Genomic DNA, 18,989 nt, shown 5'->3' on the forward strand with positions numbered 1-18,989 from the left:
TGCTGGTGGTCGCCGTTCGGATCTGCGCCCCGTCGGCGGCACCGCGGCGGTCCAACGGCTCGGCCTTAACGGCGTAGGAAAGAGCGCCGACCACAGCGAGCCGGTTTATTATTCGTTCCCGATGCGTGAGTGCAGAGCTGACGGCTGTCACGGCGCGGTGCCGGCAGCTGGAGCCCGACCCGCTCAGCGCTCAGGACTCAACCGCGACCGGAGCTCACGAGGCGCGTTACGAGCGCTACGTAGAGATACGGCGTCGTCCGTCCTTTTCGCCGGGAGCGGCGTTGTTCCAGCAGCCTTAACCTCCTTCTGTCAACCAGTGCTGCCGGCTGGACATAAGCAGCAAAGCTCTGCCACGCTGTGCTCTGCTTCCCAAAGTGAAGTTTGCTCAGCGCTGAAATAACGCCAGCCTCGGAGGGCTGTGTGTGAAACCTGCAGGAATCCCAATTATTAGCAGTACCGTGTTAACGAGGTATTCAGGCACTGTGTGATGTGCCAGGGCAGAGCTGCACATCCATCCACCAAAGCAATGCCACTGCGTTGTGACTGTGGGTGCCCTCCACTGCGTGGATGGTGCCTTGCTCCTGACAACATGAAGTTTGCACTGTTTCCAACGAGGGATGAGAACTAGAGAGCTGGTTTTGAAGTTTCACCTGCTCAGGGCCTGCTTCTTAATCCAGGCAGCCCCAAAGTGGTGTGCAAAGCAGTCTGCTCCTTTTGGATGATGGGTGGGATCTATAGGCTCTGATACAGGTGCTTCTGGGGAGGAATTTTCCAGGACTTCAAACGCAAAAGCATTTAAAGGGCAGACAGCTCAGGCATAAGGTTGTAAGGAATGCTTAGCATGGAACAGAGCGGTCCTTGTTGGTTCAATAGAAGGAAGAGCTAAGAAGTGGAAGAAGAGCCAGATTTGCCCAGTCTGGTAAAAACAGAGACCAAAGAGTCTGCACTGAAAAGTACAGGAGGAAAGCACAGTGCAAACAACCCCAGCACACCTAAACTGTCACACTGCCACAACAGGTAGGGCTCCAGCTGCTGCTAGTAACCAGGGGCACCTGGTAGGAGTTACAGTTCCAAAGTCCTTCCCAGCTGTGTGGCTCCACAGATGTTCTCCATTAATAGGAAATGCAAAGTCTGCCAGCTTCCCAAGACAAAGCTGTGGTGGTGGAGGGCACTGCATGAAGGCTGTTAGACGACCAGAGAGCCACTCACATCTCAGCCCTCCCACAAGAGTGAAAACATGCTGCAAAACAACGTTTTCTGCCAAATGCACAGATTCTTGAAAAGCATAAAGAAAAACTTGAAAAACAGATCTCAGATCTCCATTTCACAGACCACAGGTTTCTTTTTTGTTTTTGTTTTGCAAGCAATATGAGCAGTGACAATGCACCAAAAAAACCACGCAACAGAACAGACATCACACAATGATGAAAAAATGGACATTTCCCTTCTGCTCAAAGCAAACATACACAGCCAGGGATAAACCTGAGCTGCTGCTCAAACTGATCCCGAGGCCAGGCTCCCCCACACTGCCTGCCCTGGGGACACGTTTGCCTTCCCCAGGAACTCAAGCTCATGGAATACCTCACATGGGAAGCGTGAGCAGGAGCTGAAATGTCCTAAGAACTCCGCATGCAACTTCCTATTAGAAATTGTATTTTACCCTAAAGAACACTTAAATCCAGGCTTTTAACACCAAGCTACACTCTTTCAAAACAGGAAATTATTAAAAATCAGCTCATTTTGTTAATTTTGTTATCAAAAAGCCCACGTGATGGGTTCTGTAGATACATGTGCTCGATTTGCAAAAACAAATGAATAAAATTTCAGGTTTCCTTAAAGGGAAGGCAAGAAATTGGCTTTTAACCTCCAGTCAGCCATGAAATGTAACTTCTCCAAAAAAGGAAGAATTCTCAGATCAGCCTCAGCTCGTGGTCCCCTTCCAGCTTTGTCAGATACCCCCAAGATTCCTCACATAACTGGAAATGTCAGAAATATTTTGTACATAGGGTAATAACCCTGAGTTTCTGAAAGGCAGTACTTTCATTGCAGTCCTACAAACAATGCTACAAAATAAAAGCTCACTTCCTCATTAAAAAATACATAACAAAATGCAGGAAATTCAGATATTAAAATGGTTTCTGATAGAAATACGGATATCCTGACTTATCACAGCAAAATCACAGGTTTTGGTGATAATCTGCAAGCAAGTGCAAATATGTACTTCAGCACTGTTTATACAGTACAACTGTCTGTGCACTTGCATTTCAATACTGTAAATACATAACCAGGATGAAAGATTTCCCTTTTGAGTTTCAGCAAAAAAAAAAAAAAAAGACTATCTACTGCTAGTTTTGTAGTTGGAAATAGTGGCTCATTGTGCTTTGAGACATGGACTCATGTCTGTAATTTACTTTAACGAGGGCTTTACCAAAATAAGCCATTTGCTGAGACATGAGCTGGGGGAGGGAGGGGTTCCTCCTTCCAGCTCTGCAACACAAACAGATAATGGAGGATGCAGCATACAGTAATAACACTTTGAAATTTCATTCCACTGCAAGAAAGCCAAATACAGTGACGGGCCAAAGTTTTCACATTGTTTTCCTGGGCAAGGAGGAAGCAAGAATTTTCCTACAAGACACCAAAGTTCTTTCTCTAATATAGGCTTGTGTGGGTTTTTTTTGCAGTCAAGAGATCAAAAAGCCCACATTTACCACATTAAATAACACCAGGCCCTCTGCTATTTCAGTTTCTCAGAAAAATCAAGGCTTCCTGGGTTCCTGTCATCGTTCTCTTTCTGCTTCAAGTCCCAGGCCTGACTTGCTGTGAACCTCAAAGGAACCACATCAGCATCAATAGTCACAGAAACAGTCACTTCTGGCAGGAGTCCCTTTGAGTTGTACAATGTTGTACGAATAAGTGGTCATATCAATCATATGGTTTCAAATCCTTGGCAATCAGTGGCTCAGTATCTTCAGCTGTACTTGGTGCAGGCTGTGGGGCTGCAGCTGCCAGGCTGTGTATAGTTTCTTGCTGATGCTGCTTTGCCTTGTTGTAAAGCAGAACTCCCACCGTCACTAGAACAGTCCCAATGGCTGAGAGGCTTGTGATTTTGTTACCAAACACAATAATACTTAGCCAGATTGACAGTGCGTGCTTCACAGTACTGGCAACACTGGAAAGGAATTTCAGAAGTTAAGGCCAAAGAAAGCTCTCCTGTATGGAGTGTAGGAACACACAATCATGTCTTCATTTAGGGGATCTCTTTTGCTAGCTTTTTAAATACCAATCAGATTCCACTTTTCCTAGTTCAGTAATCCTCTAGCCACAGTGCTTGTCTACTGGCACTGATATCTTCAAAGACATTTTACTTTAGACTTACTAAGTCACCTCAGAGTTTGGTTTCTTTGTTATTTTTAAGCATGCATTTGCATGCTATTTGCATTAGCAGTTCATTTTTATCTAAAACAGACACTCAGACAGTATCAACATAACACCACCGACATAACTGCCATTTCTGATGTGCTGTTACTGCTCAGGTTCTAGAGTATTCATCACTGCACCAGAATTGTGCAGGAGCCTAACGAAGCTGCCCATAACTGACAACAAAGGAGGAGCCATCTTCAAAAGACACAAGTATTACAGAAAGTGTAGCTTGTCGTGCTGGTGTCATGCCTCAGAAGCAGTTGTACAGAGCTGACTGACCATTTTCTGTACTGCAATTAGCTATCTTTAGGTATTGCCTTATTATCACCATAGCAAACGTCAGCACCTGTTCCACAGCTTCAATGGCACATGCCAAATGCTGCTCTTCTCACACTTTGAGCAAGCAGTCCAAAAGCTTTTCATGATGTGGATGTGAAAAAATTTGTTCTAATTTCACACATTTGTGCATTTACTCATTTCTTTGCACAGTACTCTTACTACTTGGTTTCTAAGCAGAAATATTGAGTAAGAAAAATAAACATAAGCCCTCCTGGCACGGAAATGAAGTTTTACCTGAAAGTCACAGGAGAAATTTTTCCCATCAGGGCATAGGCTGTAACACTTTGCAGGTGGAACAAGACTCCATCTATTAAGAGAAGTACAACTACATCTTGGTTGTAGCTAAAACTCCTTCCACTTTTCCCAATCACTGGAACATCCTAAATGCAAAATAGAGGCTCTTAAGAGTTTAGCTTATGACCAAATCTAAAAACCAACATAGACTTTATTATTATAACCAGATATTAGTTTTACATTTAAACATCAGCATAACAAGATCTGAAACATAAAGGACATTCACATCCTCCGAAGTTTCCCCCCAAAAGATGAAGAAGCCCTCTTGGATCTGACTGCATTCAGACTGCCAGTGAGATCTTTTCAAACACTGATGCAAGGCAGTGAAATGTCAGAATGCACATTAGACTTACTTCAGCACAATTTTGCTTTCAGAGAGTTTGTACTCCTGCATGCCACATGAACATTGGCAGAAAGTCAGCAAATTCTTAAGATTCATAGTTCAAGTCTTTAACTCAAATTTTGAATGCATTTATGTAGACAGACAAAGTAATTTCTCTCTAAAACTCTGAAATAAACTCAGGCTTGCTGGGTCAGCTGCCATCTCACATCTCTGCTAAGCTATTGAATTTAGCATTTCTCCAGCTCATGCAAACAAAAGACAAAGCTCTGGTGATGAAGTGATTGAAGTAAAATGGGGCGAATTAAAAGCAAAGCTCACAAGTAACATAAATTTGCACTAGCAAATTCAAATTACCATGAAAAATATCCAAGCTGGAATAAGCATAACCACTGCAGCAGCACTTGTATAGAACTGAAGCTCTGGGGCTCTACAAAAAGACAAACAAAAATGGTTAAGAGTTCCTTATTTCACAGAGCTGAAGATAGCTGCATCAGATTTACATAAAAACCTCACTGTGGTATTGGTAGACATCAAGAAATGCTAACAAAAAGCAAACTACTAAGCTTTGCAGACAACAAACTCAGCAATCTCTTGCATTCTGTGTTCTGTGTTGGCCAAGACAAACCAAAGATAAAAGGCCAAAGTTTTCAAGACCCAAACCAGCTGTAAAATCCTGCAGTAAAATTCACATTCACTGAGTTGATGAAGTTCACAGCAGCTTGGTCCAATATAATCACAAATGCATGGTTTTCTTATGCAGCCTAAAGTCAATCCATAATCCAACCTGAAATGTTTTAAATACTTACGAAAATCTGTATTTATCTCCACTGAGTAATTTTTTGGAAAAGACATTCTGCAGACTGGTAAAGAAACAAAAACACAATGTTTAAGCAAACTCACAGCAAAAAGGAATCCATGATCACTTGACTTAGTTTATTGTGTATGGAAATATCAAAATAAAAAACTTGTCATTTTCCTAGTTCCAAAGACAGAAAGAACTACAAGCAATGACTTTACTCAATCTATAAGAAACATAACTCCTTTATTCCACACACAGAACAGCTGCTATGACTTACCAGTCCATTATATTAGTAGATAAAGCTGCCGAGAAACCTAGAATGTTGAAGCTGATTTCAGTAGCTGTACACAGAGCTAGCCCACCCATAACTGGAATGAGAGAGAGATTAACCAGCAATCCTGCAAACGAAAAGAAATAACAAATTAACTCCACTTCAGTTACTGTACTCCTAATGCCAAACATGAGATAACACAGCTTTAAGTTCTAGTTTCACCACAACTCCTTTATTTCGAAGGAGAAATAATTTGATCAGATTTACTGTTCTATCAGAATGATTCTTCCAGCTGCTTGAAACTGTCTGCCATACGTCAGTGACATCTCCCTGCCCACAGCCCAACAAGTGACAGCATGACACAAAACAAATATTTTAAAAGGAAACATAAATACTGAAGTGCTCACCAGTGTATTCCCCCAATATCATCCGAGACATGATAACAGTAAAAATAGGTGCGGAACTTTTAACTGTCTCTGCAAATGAAACTGCCACATTTTTCAAGCTGACGAGCCCTAAGACCACTGTTGCAAATCTGAAATTGAAAAACACAAGAAATTAAGCAGAAGATAAAACAAAGCTTTAACAGCTACGCTCTGTGAAAGCAAGAAAGAAAGGGAAGAGAGCATAAGAACAGTGCTTCTGACCAGAAAAATGCAATGAGCCAATAGGATAGAACTCCAATTAAAGGTTTACCTCATCAGTCCAACAAACAGCATTATCATGATGAAATTGGGTGGGTAAGAGATGCGTGTTTTGTGCTGGTACAAGCAGCATGGAACAAACATTTTTATACAACCAATAAAGGTGGTTGAAAGCATTTGAACAGCACCTAGAGAGATGGGAAACAATGTCAGGTGGTGATGGGAACGCCACATAATAAGCAGCATGACAGAATTTTGTAAACAAACTGGTCTGCAGTGACTCTAGGCTTGATGAATTCTCACAGCTCTTTACTTTTACATCCACCAGCAAGGCAGCAGAATAAATCAGATCACTCAGTCCACAGATACAATTTTTAAGTTCTCTTATTAGAACAAATAAGGAAAAATAAGCCCAGTGAATAACAGATGTCACAGAGGGCAGCTTCTGCTCTTTTACATAAAAACTGTTAATCAAACAAGTTAATCAGCACTAGAGACTATCAACAACTGACTCGATTTTATCATATTTTTCAAGAGCCCACACTGCCCTCTGGCACAGAAAAGTGAACATTTAATTACATTTTTTGTTCTCTAAACACTCTCACGGCTCCTGTCCTCCATGTGGATAGATGAGAGGAGAGAAGGCAGGCTGTGAGCACACACACGTTCTCAGCCCCAAGATCCACATCTCCTAACTTGGTCCTTCTGAGGGAGCAAATTGTTCAGCTAAAGGGAACTTTACATGCAAGGATCTGATATAATCAAATATTTTACTGGAACTGAAGCATAAAAGAAAAGCAGGGTTACCTAGCATGCTGGGCTCTCCTTCCAGTAAGGAAAGGATGTATTTGTTAAGAAAAAGAGTGCAAAAGCTGAAGAAAAACCACAAAGTGAGGTAGATGAGAGCATGAGAGTTCCAGATTCCCAAGTCTGACTCGATGACCGTGGTCTCTGTGATAGTTATTTTCAGAACGTTCTCTTCTGGCACACTATCACTCCTAGCAATTACAAATTTTTCACTCCTGTTAGCAAAGAGCGAGCCCAAATTAAATAGTGATTTTCCCTTTGGCTTTTCTTCAAGGAGAGGAGGATTGGGTTCCTCCGGTGTCTCAGCACTCGTCACAGTCGACATTGTGACACAACACAACTGCCTGTCCTTAACACAAAGCAACACTGACTTCGTAGGGAACAGTACGTGGAGAGAAGAAAAATATCATGTGATCAATCTTTCATCTCCAGTGGTCTCCAAAAGTGTATTTGGTCCTCCAAGTAACATCCTGTGTGAAAAGCAACTTTAGATGCCTCTTCATGTGCTCTATTCCATTTTTTTCTACCTAAGAATGGAGAAAAAAAAAAAAAAGAGAAAGAAAGAAAACCAAATATAGCAGCACACATCATTCCAATACTACAAAAATACCCATCCATTCTGAAAGATAAAAAAGACCTCACTACCCTCTCTTTCAGAATGCATTTTGTACTGCTAACTTGACAATGACCTTTACTTTTCTCAAGTTAAACAACCTTTGGCATCATAATGCTAATAATGCCCAAAGAAAGAAAGGGAACCTGAGAAGCTTAACTGCATTATTAAAACATATGATCAGAATTAAGTGCTTTCTATTTTACAGACTGTGTTTTACGAGCAAAAGCAATCAGAATTAATCAGATGATTCTAAAATGATGAGTCATCTTTTGTTCCTAGATAAAGAAGCAGTAGAAGAAATGAGAGCTGACAAATCCAAAAGCACATTTCTTGGATGGGCTGTATGGAAGGCCTTGCACCGTTAAAAAGCAATTACTGGGGGCAGCTGATCACCAGACAGCTTAGTAAAGCTCTCTGAAATAAGACTGTAATACCACAGTGAATCAAAGAATGGCAGTACAGGAAATAATTAATGGCAAGCAAAAATAGCAGGGTTCTAACAAGACCCAATGCACCTGCCCTGATTTTGCTAACATATGAACAGCATCTGCTTTTTTCTTCACGATTTTGTAATGTTTGATACTAAGATGTACTAAGAGTTAAATACATTGTGCCATTCATTCCCATATCCTGCTTTACACTGAAGTTTTCCATTCCTAGTGTAAGCTATTTCTCTTATTACAGCCACACAGGGACCATTTCCACCCCATCACCTTATCCCTTTCCGTTTTAGCAGGAAATCATGCCAACACATTGAGGTACAACGCTTCTGCACGCTTGTGCTCAACCATACATTCACATTTACCCCACGTACAACAAAACCAGCCCACGTGAAATAAATAGGCTGTATGGGGATTTGTTCCAACAACCCGATCTTTGCTTTCTCCTCTTTCAAGCTTTCATGAGAAACAAACAACACAAGAATTACTATACATTCAGAACAGTTCATTACCAAAACTTAGCTTTTTTTTCTTTCTATTTACATTGCTCAAGTAAAAACAAAAACAATTAAGCCCAACAAAACCCCCACTTTGGGCAGCACCACATTATCATATTTGATATCACCAATTCCACTAGTGGTAGGAAGCAGAAAAGCAATAAGAAGAATAAAACCACACCTCTGAATTACTGACCTGCTGTCTTACATCAGCTGGAAAGCTTTAAATTGGCTGGAAGAGCTTTCCATCTGGAAGTAATTCAATCCTCCTCCCATAAGAGCAACCAGCAGCTGATGTTTACCAATAAATGAAAACGTGGCAGTAGCTGGTAGACTGTTTCTGTTGGATTACACACAACATGGAATCTTCCAGCTCACAAGAATGAACAGCATGCAGTGCATTTTAAACTCTTCCTTCTATCTTCTCCCATTTTAGACTACATTACTAATAAGAAAAAAAAAAAAAAGTGCTGTACTAAAGGTGAAAAGATTGGGAGCATAAACTTTGAGGGCATCAAATTCTGACTGATGAGTAGCAGCTAATTGTTTAATACAGCCCAGGTCTTCCCTTAGAACTGAAAGACTAAAATTATTTAAAGATAACACATACAATGACAAGGAAAAATGCAGTAATGTGAGGAAATATAACCTAATGAGAGGAAATATGACCTTTTTCTTTTTTTAAAGCTGCACCTACTATGCCTGGGTACAATTTATTGCAAACATAATAGATAACATTTCCAGCACCACAGATGCTGGGGTGGCACACAGCCACGTGTTTGAATGCAGAACTCCTTGGCGGTGCAGCTGCCCTCAATGCAGGTACCTGTTAGTCAGAAGCTCTCGCTGTGCTGTCAGCAGTGGAGCACATTCTGCCCATCGCTGTTACACGTCACCCAGCAGCTCCTGATAGCGTTCGTTGGACGGGCAGAGCTTGGGGCTTCAGCACGACCAGCATCTGGCAGAAAGACAAGGCGTTAGGAAGGAGGGGTGGGAAGAACCGCGGCTTTGTCTGTGCATAAAGATGGATGTCTTCTTTTGGTGGTATCCACAAAAAACGCGAGGAGCAGGAACGCTAGAAGCGGCCACTTCTGAAACCGAGCTTAGTCGGGCAGCGAGGAGAGGCCGGGATGCAGACACGCCCACGTGCCCTTGGCAGCTCAGCATCCGAGCGAGCAGCCGACGTTATTTCACTGAACGACAACAAAGCACAAAGGCGTACAGACCGCGAACACCATCTCAGAACTACTAACGTCTCCCGCGCAAAGAAACGCTCAAAAACAGCCGAACGTTTTTCCGCACACCAGCGGCACTCCGCCCGCCCCTCGCGACCCTCGCGGCCGCCCCGAGCAGGGAGCAGGAGCAGCGGCAACGGCAGCGGCAGCCTCCCGCCTCCCTTCCGCCCGCCCTCATCCCAGAGGGTTCGAAATGAAAGGGAAGGAGGCTGCGCTCACAGCCGGCCGGTCAGCAGCGCTCCGCCCGCCGTACCGAGCCGCCCTCCCGCGTGCGGCACAGCCCGGGCGGCCGCCGCCCAAAGCCGCGGGCGGGAGCGGGCCGAGGGGCGGCCCCGCATAGAACCCGGCACCCAGCCGTGCCCAGCCGCCCCGCGCCGTGCGGGAAGTGACGTCCCACCGCCCCGGAAGGGCGGGCGCTGCGCGGCGCGGCTCAGCCGCCGCAGCCATGTAGCTGCCGTTAGCGGAGGGCGGCGCGGCCGGCATGGAGCCCGCCGAGGAGAGGTGAGAGGTAGCGGCGCGGCTGTGGGCGCGGAGCGGCGCGGCTGTGGTTGCGCCCCGGCGTGACGCCGCTTTGCTTCTCTCTCCCTGCAGCGGCCCCGCGCTGCCCAACCTCACCCCGCGGCACCGGGAGCTCGTCCCAACGCCCTGCGGCCCCGTGAGTAGCCGGGCGGTCCTTCGCGGTCAGGTCCTTCCCGCAGGAGAAAATGTGTTAATTACAGTCGTTCGGTCAGACCGAGGCGCCCAGGGGTACCCGCGGTTTCTTCGCGTGTGGTTTGGCTGGAGCTCGTTCCTTGGCTGCTTTTCATAGCTGCTGCCATATGTTTATGGCTGCAGAGCAAGCCCAGTACTAAACAAGCACTGCCCGCATTGACTGAAGGCCAGCCTCGCTCCAAAGCAAGCAGCACTTTCTCAATTACTTTCAGTTAGTTGGTTTGGTTAAATTAAACCGTGTTATCAATGCGGTGCATGGAAAGACTTTGTGTATAAGGATGTTTTGTATAGCAGCAATGTGACTCATGTAAGATGGTAGCTCAGTAACAGTGTCATAGCTGACCTCTGCCTCCAGGTGACTCTCCAGGGCCATGTGCCACTGCCAAGGGAAATCCAAGCCGTTCTGAGCATGGTGCCATTCATCGCCAGTTCATCTCTCTCCAGGATTTAGGCTGCACAGAAAAAAACATCTCATTCAAATCTTTTGTATGCTTTCAAGTGTGACTGTTTCTCTATGATCTTCTAAAAGTAAAAATCTTAGCGTGGGTCCCCAGGAGGTTACTTGCTGAACATTACTGCTTTGATAGGTTTATATCTGGGTATTGCCAGACTTGATTCTAGGAGATGAAATCAGAGTGCTGTGAGAAAAGCAGAATACAGTTTTGCAGGGATGAACCCAAAAAATCGAGGCTGAGATCACTCATCAGATGGAATTGGAGTTCTCACTCCCTCAGCACTTTTGCAGTTTCAGTTCTATTGCAAAGTGTTTCTCTTCCCCTTCTCCCAGGGGAACCCTGCCCTGGTTGTCCATCAGCCCATTTGCTTTAATGCATTTCTTAGGGACAGCAAATAGGTCAAATGGCATCGCAAGTTTAAACGTTCTCTTCCTTTACAGATCAAGCCTTGTTCAGAGCTGTCATTTCCTGTGAAGATCTACTTCTGCGTGACTATTTTGTCTCTGCTCAGTGTTATAGGGTTGACCATAGAGACGCTCGTTCGACAGACTGAGGAAGATTTCACCATTTCTCTTATACAGTTAGTTGGAGTTGGTAAGAAACACACTCACTGTGCTTTAAAACACAGCAGTGCCAAAGTAGGAACTAAGGAATGCAATGAGCACAGAGGGAGAATTGCACACCTGCCACAAACCTCTGGTTTAGGCCAGCACAAACAGAGCACTAGAAAGTTAATTCAAGAGGTTGGATTTAATTTGTTAAACCTTTCCTTTTTGAAAACAAAGGGATGTCCTTTATTTGTCTCAGAAATGTTCCTGTGCCATCCCTGCAAACAGTGGTCAGGAAAATGTTTGTTTCCAAATTATTTGTACAGACTTCTGTTTTAGCAGGTGAACTTATAAAACAAGGAAATACTGTCTGACATCTTCAGGTCTTCCTGAGGTCATAAGCACACAAAAAACAAAATCACAAGATCCATTCTTTTATTTGCTGACCATTTTTTTCTCCTCTCAATTACTTTAATAATAGCAGAAAAGGAAGTAAACTTACCATAAAGTTTGTTTAGGGCAACTGAAGTTATTATGTTACTTTGAAAACTTTTATGACCCACGTCCCAGGCTAACATTTTTATCTCATGGGCTGAGTCCAGGAAGTACAACTGTGGGAAAACAGAAAAAAACTGTTACTTTGTCTATGGTAAGAATGAGCTCATGTTTGCAGGAGTGACCTAGATAGGAACAGCCTGTCTTTGTGCAAGGAAAGCCTCTTCCTTATGTGTGTGGTCGTTGCAGAATAGAATACTAAGGTATGTAGCTTGATGTATTTCATAAAAACATCACCTCAGAACTTTCCTGAATCAATTCCTTTCTGGACTATAGTTTGGTGTTTTAAAGCACATGCAGGGGGTCAGAGCCATGAAAACAATCCTGTGGAGGTATGTGTGTGAGCAGTACCTTCCTGACTAGTCACTGGAATTGCTGTCACTGGAAGGATTCTGTAATTTCAGTTCTTTAATAAAATACTGTTACTTAATTTCATTTGCATATACTCAACATAAATGTTGAACAGTGTAGTTCTAATCCAATAAAGGATACCACAGCTGCTGGTTAGTTTGGATGGTTGCTATTTTCAAACCATTTCCTCAGAAGTGATTTAAAAGTCCAGTGAATTATTTCATTCTTTATATGCTACACACAGGAGCACTCACAGCATCTGAAGAATTGGATGCAGGCTCCTTGCTGAGAATGAAGATACGCTTTTGATTAAGGAATCTAAGTTGCACAATCTTGATAATTCCACTTTGTCATCTGGATCACATGTACTGAAAAAGAGCACCACTCTGTGCTCACCTGCTAACTGACTTCTCCTTCTCCTTCCCAGTGTTCTGTGTGTACTATGTCACTAGAGGAATCCTGCAGGAGAACCGCCAGGAGCTCATTGTCTTTGTTCTTTCCATCCTGCTAGTGATGTTTCGTTCCATTATCAATTTCACAGTTCTTCCTGCTGAGCAAAAGCCAAAACTCCTGGTTAGTCTCCTGGTTTTAATTAACTTTGCTTTACTCTAAATCTTGGATGTAAAAATCTTAGAAAGGCAAGGCACCTGTGGTAAGGGCACTGAAAACAGAACATCAGGCCAAATTATTCCTACCACTGAATAACAAAACGCACATCTCCACAATGACAAATCTGTACAGTTGTATGGGTTTCTTTATGCAAGTACCTGAAAGTAACATCAGTATCAAATGACATTACTTACACAGAATTACTGCAGAATGTGTTGCCATTGGTTTACTTACCCTGCATCAGATTTTCACCTATAAAATCACTGGCCCAAAGTCACATAAATTCGACTGAATGGAACTGGAATGTCAGGTCTGTATGCAAGGGCGCAGCCACTAGCAACTCCTAACATCCACAAAAGCAACATTGTGTTTTTAAGAGTGATAACCTGATGCAAGGAAACAAAAAGGTAGTGTTAAGGCAGGTACTGCCCATCCAGATGACTTGTTTATCTTCCTTAACAAAATGTAAAGAAGGAATGTACCGTGTTACTAACTTTAGTAGTTAAACTTTCCCCTGCTGTGCTTCCCTTTCATGTTTGCATACTTATCACAAACGTGAGGAGATTCCTTCTTCCCTGTAGTCATCTACCAATATGTTTTGATAGAAGAGATTACAGTCAAGATAGGAAGATTACAGCAACACAGAATTTTCCTGTTCAACTGCTGATCAATTAACAATTAGTTAAACATCTTCAGCAGAGTTGATGGTCAATAAGGAAGAGGCATTAGAGATGCAAATTGCTTTTGAGGTATGTGTCCTAGCTTTCAGTTTATGTATTAAACAAGGATAAACAAGTAAACCAGCAAAATCTGGTCTAGAAGATGCACAGTTAAGGAGATTTTAGTAAAAGTAACTGATTACTCTTCTGCTTGTAACAGTAACTTCTGCTTCCTGAGCAAAATTACTGAGCCAGAATAAAATAATGCTTACTAGTTTAAACATTCTCACATCAGTGTAATTACGAAGGATGTCTTACCACTTCAGCTGTCTTTTACGTTGAGGGTAACGTAGGCCAAAACTGATGTGAGTTTACACTTAGTACCAAGTGCTTGCACCAAATGCTTGATCAGGCTACGCTTTCTGCCACTTAACGGTGTGCAAACTGTCATGTTTAACTGTTATTTATTTTAAATGCTATTAATAGGTAGTTCAGTTCTTCTTACCCTTTTATTCCTTCATTTCTAGTTAGAAGATTTAAAGATAGAACTATCACTGTTTCAGCATGACCAGTCACGTGCTTATTTCTCTTTCTCATCAGGCCCGCTTCATTCTCATCCTCTTGGTTGGCTCCTTTGATGTCATCTGTGCCATCATCCTTATTCAGAGTCAAAGCATGATGGCCTTTCGAGTGGGTGGTGCTCTAGAAAGCCTACAGTCACAATACTTCATGCTGAATCTCTGTTTTTCCATGCTGACCTTTGATCTTCAGGCACAGGTATAGAACTCTTCTTCCAGGTTCCATTTTCTCATCCTGTTGAGAATATCTTAGAATTACAGCTAGCTGAACTGAACTGAGGGCTACCTAAAGCAATTCTGTCTGTATCTTACCTGCTAGGTAAGATTAGCCTGATAATGGTAATTTTCCAGGTGTTTTTTGGTGTCAAGTATTTTGGTGAGATATACAGTCTCATGCTAAAAATGTCAGCAAATCTTTGCCTCTTCTCTTTCAGCTCTGCTTGTGTATTCTGCTGATAAGCCTCCACGAGATCACCCTTCTACATAACATCATTTCAGCAACAGGGATTCTCTGGGCTTGCCTGAAAGTGACCGTTAGCATCATCGCGGTAAGTGTGAAGCTAACAGCTATGTTATCCAGGATAATCAACTTCTGAATCTAGAAGTTCCTGCCCTCGAGCAGCAATCACAAGCTAGCAAGTGACAACTGTCCCTTTCTGCATAATATTGCTAAGTGGAAGGGATCTAGAATGGATCCCAACAGAGAACGAGAACAGCAACAATACCAAGGTTTAATATAGATCTGTGTCTGTCCCCTGAGTGTGAAGGTGAACCACCTCAAGCTATCATTACTCCTTTTTGAGGGACATAGTTTTATTTTCAGTCCTTGACATCTGTGGAACATACAGACAGGATGACAGTATCTTCAATATTTCTACCTCTATGACAAGGTTAATTGAAATTGTCAACTGTCCTCCAAATTACTGCGAAGATGGATATGCAGACACAGACTGCACAGACCTCAAATCCTTGGGAACAACACCAAAAAGAGGAGTGGTCCTTTACTGGGGCAACTTCTTTAAAGATGAATGAGAATTTTCAGTTTAATGTAAGGATTTGTATATATCTGGTCTTATTTTACAGATTTTAAAAGAACTGAAGCCTCTAGTGTGGATTTTTCTCTGTCAGAACGTACCTGAAGTAGTTTTTCTCATCTACCTGCTTTACACGGTAATCCATCAGACTTACTTGCTTGATAACTGGGAACAAGGCTGGAAGCCTCTGCTTTGTTACTGGATCCTTGGGTGCAAAACATGGTGTCCCTTTCCTGAGCATACATCCTCATTGTAGCTCATTTTAGAATCAATGAGAGCAGCAGCCATGTCCAGCATCTTTGGAATGTACTTTCCAGACAGGATTCATGTCAAATTGCTCCTGATCTAGTTAGTTAAAGGGAGAGGCTTTGGAACTCACTGCAGCTGGCAGAGTATCTGGAACGATTAGAGAAAGACAAAAGAAAATCTTCCAATACAAGGTACATAGTTCTTCTGAAATGTTTCCTCTCCCTCACAGTAGGTCTCAAGTTGTACCACTGTTTGACCAGCTGCAGGGTCTGAAGTCATATTTTAAAGAATATCTTACACAGTATCCCAGATGCTGATCTTCATGTAGGCAAAACAGGAGACACTGTAAGCTCAACAAAGCTCAGTGTTGAGCATTTTTTGGCACTATAATAGTGATAAAGCACTTATCACTGGAGCAGCCCAGCAGCTCCCACAACATGTGGGAAAAGAGGCAAGGAAGAAGAAAGGGTAAAGCTGATTATCCATCATGGGAAGGGCCAAATGCTATTAGCAGCCAGTACTTTGTTTCTCATACTTCACTTCCAGACGCTGACAAAAGTCCATTGGCTGCAATCCTTGTGGTTTTATTAAAGGCTGAAGTCAAATCAGGTTCTTCCAATTATCTACAGACCTCTTTGATTTGGAAAAGCACAAAATGACCACACACTGACTTTGGTGGTTACGTTTGTATTGCAGTTAGGAATGAAAACACAGATAAGAATAACATAGCAATTTGAAAATAGCTAGATCTACTTATGGTTTTGCATAGCAACACCTAAGAGTGCCTAGCAAATGAGGGCACTGGCATACATAGTAAAACTCTATCAGATAAAGCTGTAATATAGTCACTTATCACATGACTTCTCCCAGAAACTTAGTGATTGATTGTATTTTATGAGTTCCAGGTTTTTGATTGTTGCATCTTTATTTTCCTACAGGTGATAAAAGAGTGGGGCAGAGGGAATTCTTACACTCTAGAGGCTGCTTTCATTACTGGCTCTTGCATTTCTGTTGCAATAAAATCTGTTTTGTTCTGGGCATTGATTCACGTCTACCGTGGCTTTGGGCAAGGACTAAGAGAAAGAAGTAAGTACTCAAAAAGGTTAACTTAACTAAGAAGTCTGTGGCCTGTTGGACTCACAGTGAAGTAGAGAGCTTGCCAGGCCAGGAAAATAGTTAGGAATAGTCACGATAAAAGGCAGGTCTTTATTGCTGCAGCCATCAGCAGCTTGGATCAAATATGTGTGATATCTCCTTGAAGAAAATTGATATTTGTTAAATCCACACAAGAACTGCTGCCATCCAGAAAAACAAGATCTGTGGGGAAAAAGTATCCTCTATACTAAATAGATGCAATTCTTCTTTATCATGCAGCGTAAACGTCTAAAATAAGAGGGATAAAGGGACCTAGATAGCCACCAGTCTGAAACTACCCATCTCTTATAAAAGGAGGACATAAATGTTGATAGGCATTGTTTTTGACTGATCTACCTCTTCCTTTCTTCCCAGTGTTTTCTTCCTATGGAAGGATCGACTCCTGAGCATCCCCTTTGCATCCTAACTGCAGCTCTTACAGAGTGAAAGCATAGCTGAGAAGTTCTGATCAAGTGCATGCATTTGGAACGTAAGATAATGGCTCTGTTTCACAAAGACAGAAGAAGTTCCTTTGAAAAGCGTCTTCACATTTCTTAGCTTGTTTCGTGCTATGGGATTACAGCAGTGCAGCTGGTAACAGCTTATAAAGCAAAGTATGCTCATGCAAACAAGAGTAATCCTCTCACGCTCAGTGGGTTCTGCTGACAGGACACTGCACGTTCACTCACATTCCTGATGTTGCTTTGAACTGCCGGAGGTTCACAACACACATGTGAGTGGGGCACATCATTAATATAAATGCTCATTTTGATGATGCTCCAACATAAGATAATTTGCACGCCAGTCTCTACTTAGTGAGGCTAGAAGTGGAGAGCCTTGCCTCCATTTCTCAGCTCAGACCTGTCACTGAGCAGAGGTCCTAAGAGCTCCACAGTACATGCTTTCTGTTCTGCAGCTCATGTATGACTTCCACGAGCTGTTTAGACAACAGCTGTATTCTCTGATATCCACTGTGTCTGTGTGGTTGCTTATCTCCAACATAATCGCTAGAGCTCTTGTCCCTGCCCTGACTTACCCATACTTCATGATATTTTTTTAAATCTCAGCTCACATGAAATCTACACAAGGTCATTTCACGCCCTCTAACGTATCTAACCACTGTGCCATTTCACAACAACAGGTGACTGTTGAAATAAGTCTCTACTATTGCAATTTCAAAGTTTGGTATTTTACTGATTGCAACCTTTAGCTACTGGTTATGTATTTTTTAATAAAGTTTAAACACAGTTTGGGTGTGGGTTATTTTTTCTTAAATTAATGCGATGAGCTCAATGGAAAGCTGCTTTACAAACTGAAGATGGAAGAGCTTGAAACTGCGACTCCTGTGTGCTGTGAACTGCACTGGATGAAGTAGCTGAAATAGTCTGTTGTAGCTTCATAGGGAAATTTGTAGGGAGGATCTCAAGACTTGTATAAAGAGTTGAGACTAGGATGGGAAAAATACTGGCAAAAAACACATTTTATAGGCAGCACAACGGAGACACGAAGAGGTTAATCGTCTATGGTCAGCCTGCACACAGCTGGCACTTTCAAGAGAAAGCACGAGAGTACCAGCTGATGGCTGTGACTTCATTCCACAAGTCCAAATGTGACTATGTATTGTTGCTGAAATGGAGGAAAACAATTAAGCATATTCAGTACTTTTCTAAAATAAGCCAGCATGCAGCAGGTCTTGCCCAGAGCAGTAGCAATAAGGGAATACTTATTTTTTTTGCAGAAGGTCTTTACTTGGCCAAAACTACCTGAAAAAAGAAGGCTTGTACCATGCTTTCTTTTGTCCTCATAGCAAAATAATGGCACTACTATTTCCCTGCCTCCTGCATAGGCAATAGAGTGCCATTGTCACAGAAGTGGTGGCTTATCTTTTTGGCTATGGCCTGGAAGAGCTTGTAGCTAGCCAAGCATAAGATGGAAAACTCTTACTAAAGCACCTCAAATAGCAAATAAATTCCATTTAAAAGCTGCTATATTTGCCTGTATATGATATCTCCATACGTTTTTCAATCATTTGGCCTGCATCAGTTGTTGGAATAGGTTACAGATTACATTATGAAATCATGAAAGAACATTTAATCCTAATTGTTAGCCATAAGTTTTATGGAAAAAGTGTCTGGAACTTGATCACAGCATGCAAAGGAGAGGACAGAATGGGCATTTAAACTACAATTTCACTCAAGTTCGTTATATATCCAAATACCCGAGATTATCTCAGATTATTGCCCGTGTCTATTTCCTCACTCACTTTTCTACTTTTGGACCTTCATAAAATTAGTTAATGAAGGCCAATTAGCTGGAGGGAAGATTTTTTATTTTATTTTATTTATTTTTTAAACTTGCACAGCAAATCCGGAAGCTTTTATTTTGAAACTTTTGGGAG

At 42.3% G+C, this 18,989-nt stretch overlaps 2 protein-coding genes across 5 annotated transcripts; one reads left to right on the forward strand and one right to left on the reverse strand.

Annotated features, from left to right (window-relative positions):
- Nucleotides 1-1,318: 1,318 nt before the first annotated feature.
- LOC122186589 (solute carrier family 35 member E2A-like) lies at nt 1,319-11,940 on the reverse strand. Of its 4 annotated transcripts, XM_042883393.1 has the most exons (12): nt 11,925-11,940; nt 10,763-10,871; nt 9,300-9,431; nt 8,670-8,918; nt 6,921-7,447; nt 6,166-6,301; nt 5,877-6,004; nt 5,476-5,596; nt 5,206-5,259; nt 4,754-4,826; nt 3,997-4,142; nt 1,319-3,172 (listed from the first exon to the last, which is right to left on the reverse strand). In XM_042883393.1, the coding sequence occupies exons 5-12, from the start codon at nt 7,243-7,245 to the stop codon at nt 2,926-2,928; spliced, it is 1,230 nt and encodes a 409-aa protein (XP_042739327.1). In that variant the 5' UTR covers nt 7,246-7,447; nt 8,670-8,918; nt 9,300-9,431; nt 10,763-10,871; nt 11,925-11,940; the 3' UTR covers nt 1,319-2,925. The 4 variants fall into 4 exon arrangements, with proteins under 4 accessions (XP_042739327.1, XP_042739329.1, XP_042739328.1 ...); XM_042883395.1 differs by lacking the exons at nt 10,763-10,871; nt 11,925-11,940 and adding an exon at nt 9,962-9,978; XM_042883394.1 differs by lacking the exons at nt 10,763-10,871; nt 11,925-11,940 and adding an exon at nt 9,928-9,963.
- LOC122186590 lies at nt 10,175-17,839 on the forward strand. The gene is made up of 9 exons (XM_042883397.1): nt 10,175-10,209; nt 10,300-10,363; nt 11,315-11,468; nt 12,756-12,901; nt 14,197-14,373; nt 14,609-14,722; nt 15,258-15,344; nt 16,396-16,543; nt 16,967-17,839. Exons 1-9 carry the CDS (start codon nt 10,190-10,192, stop codon nt 16,996-16,998), a joined length of 942 nt encoding a protein of 313 aa, XP_042739331.1. The 5' UTR covers nt 10,175-10,189; the 3' UTR covers nt 16,999-17,839.
- Nucleotides 17,840-18,989: the final 1,150 nt, after the last annotated feature.

The sequence above is a fragment of the Lagopus leucura genome, unplaced genomic scaffold (genome assembly GCF_019238085.1).
Source record: "Lagopus leucura isolate 7727_CA_CO unplaced genomic scaffold, USGS_WTPT01 Super-Scaffold_100037, whole genome shotgun sequence".
In the NCBI taxonomy this organism is placed as follows: domain Eukaryota; kingdom Metazoa; phylum Chordata; class Aves; order Galliformes; family Phasianidae; genus Lagopus; species Lagopus leucura.

Excerpts from the sequence above, each read along its gene's own strand:
- LOC122186589 (XM_042883393.1), bottom strand. The coding sequence starts at position 7,245 with ATGTCGACTGTGACGAGTGCTGAGACACCGGAGGAACCCAATCCTCCT. Across the intron at positions 5,597-5,876 it reads GATATTGGGGGAATACACTG|GATTGCTGGTTAATCTCTCT; the intron begins GTGAGCACTTCA and ends TTTCGTTTGCAG. Across the intron at positions 4,827-5,205 it reads GGAGATAAATACAGATTTTC|AGCCCCAGAGCTTCAGTTCT; the intron begins GTAAGTATTTAA and ends GTCTTTTTGTAG.
- LOC122186590 (XM_042883397.1), top strand. The coding sequence starts at position 10,190 with ATGGAGCCCGCCGAGGAGAG. Across the intron at positions 10,364-11,314 it reads TCCCAACGCCCTGCGGCCCC|ATCAAGCCTTGTTCAGAGCT; the intron begins GTGAGTAGCCGG and ends CTTCCTTTACAG. Across the intron at positions 14,374-14,608 it reads CCTTTGATCTTCAGGCACAG|CTCTGCTTGTGTATTCTGCT; the intron begins GTATAGAACTCT and ends CTTCTCTTTCAG.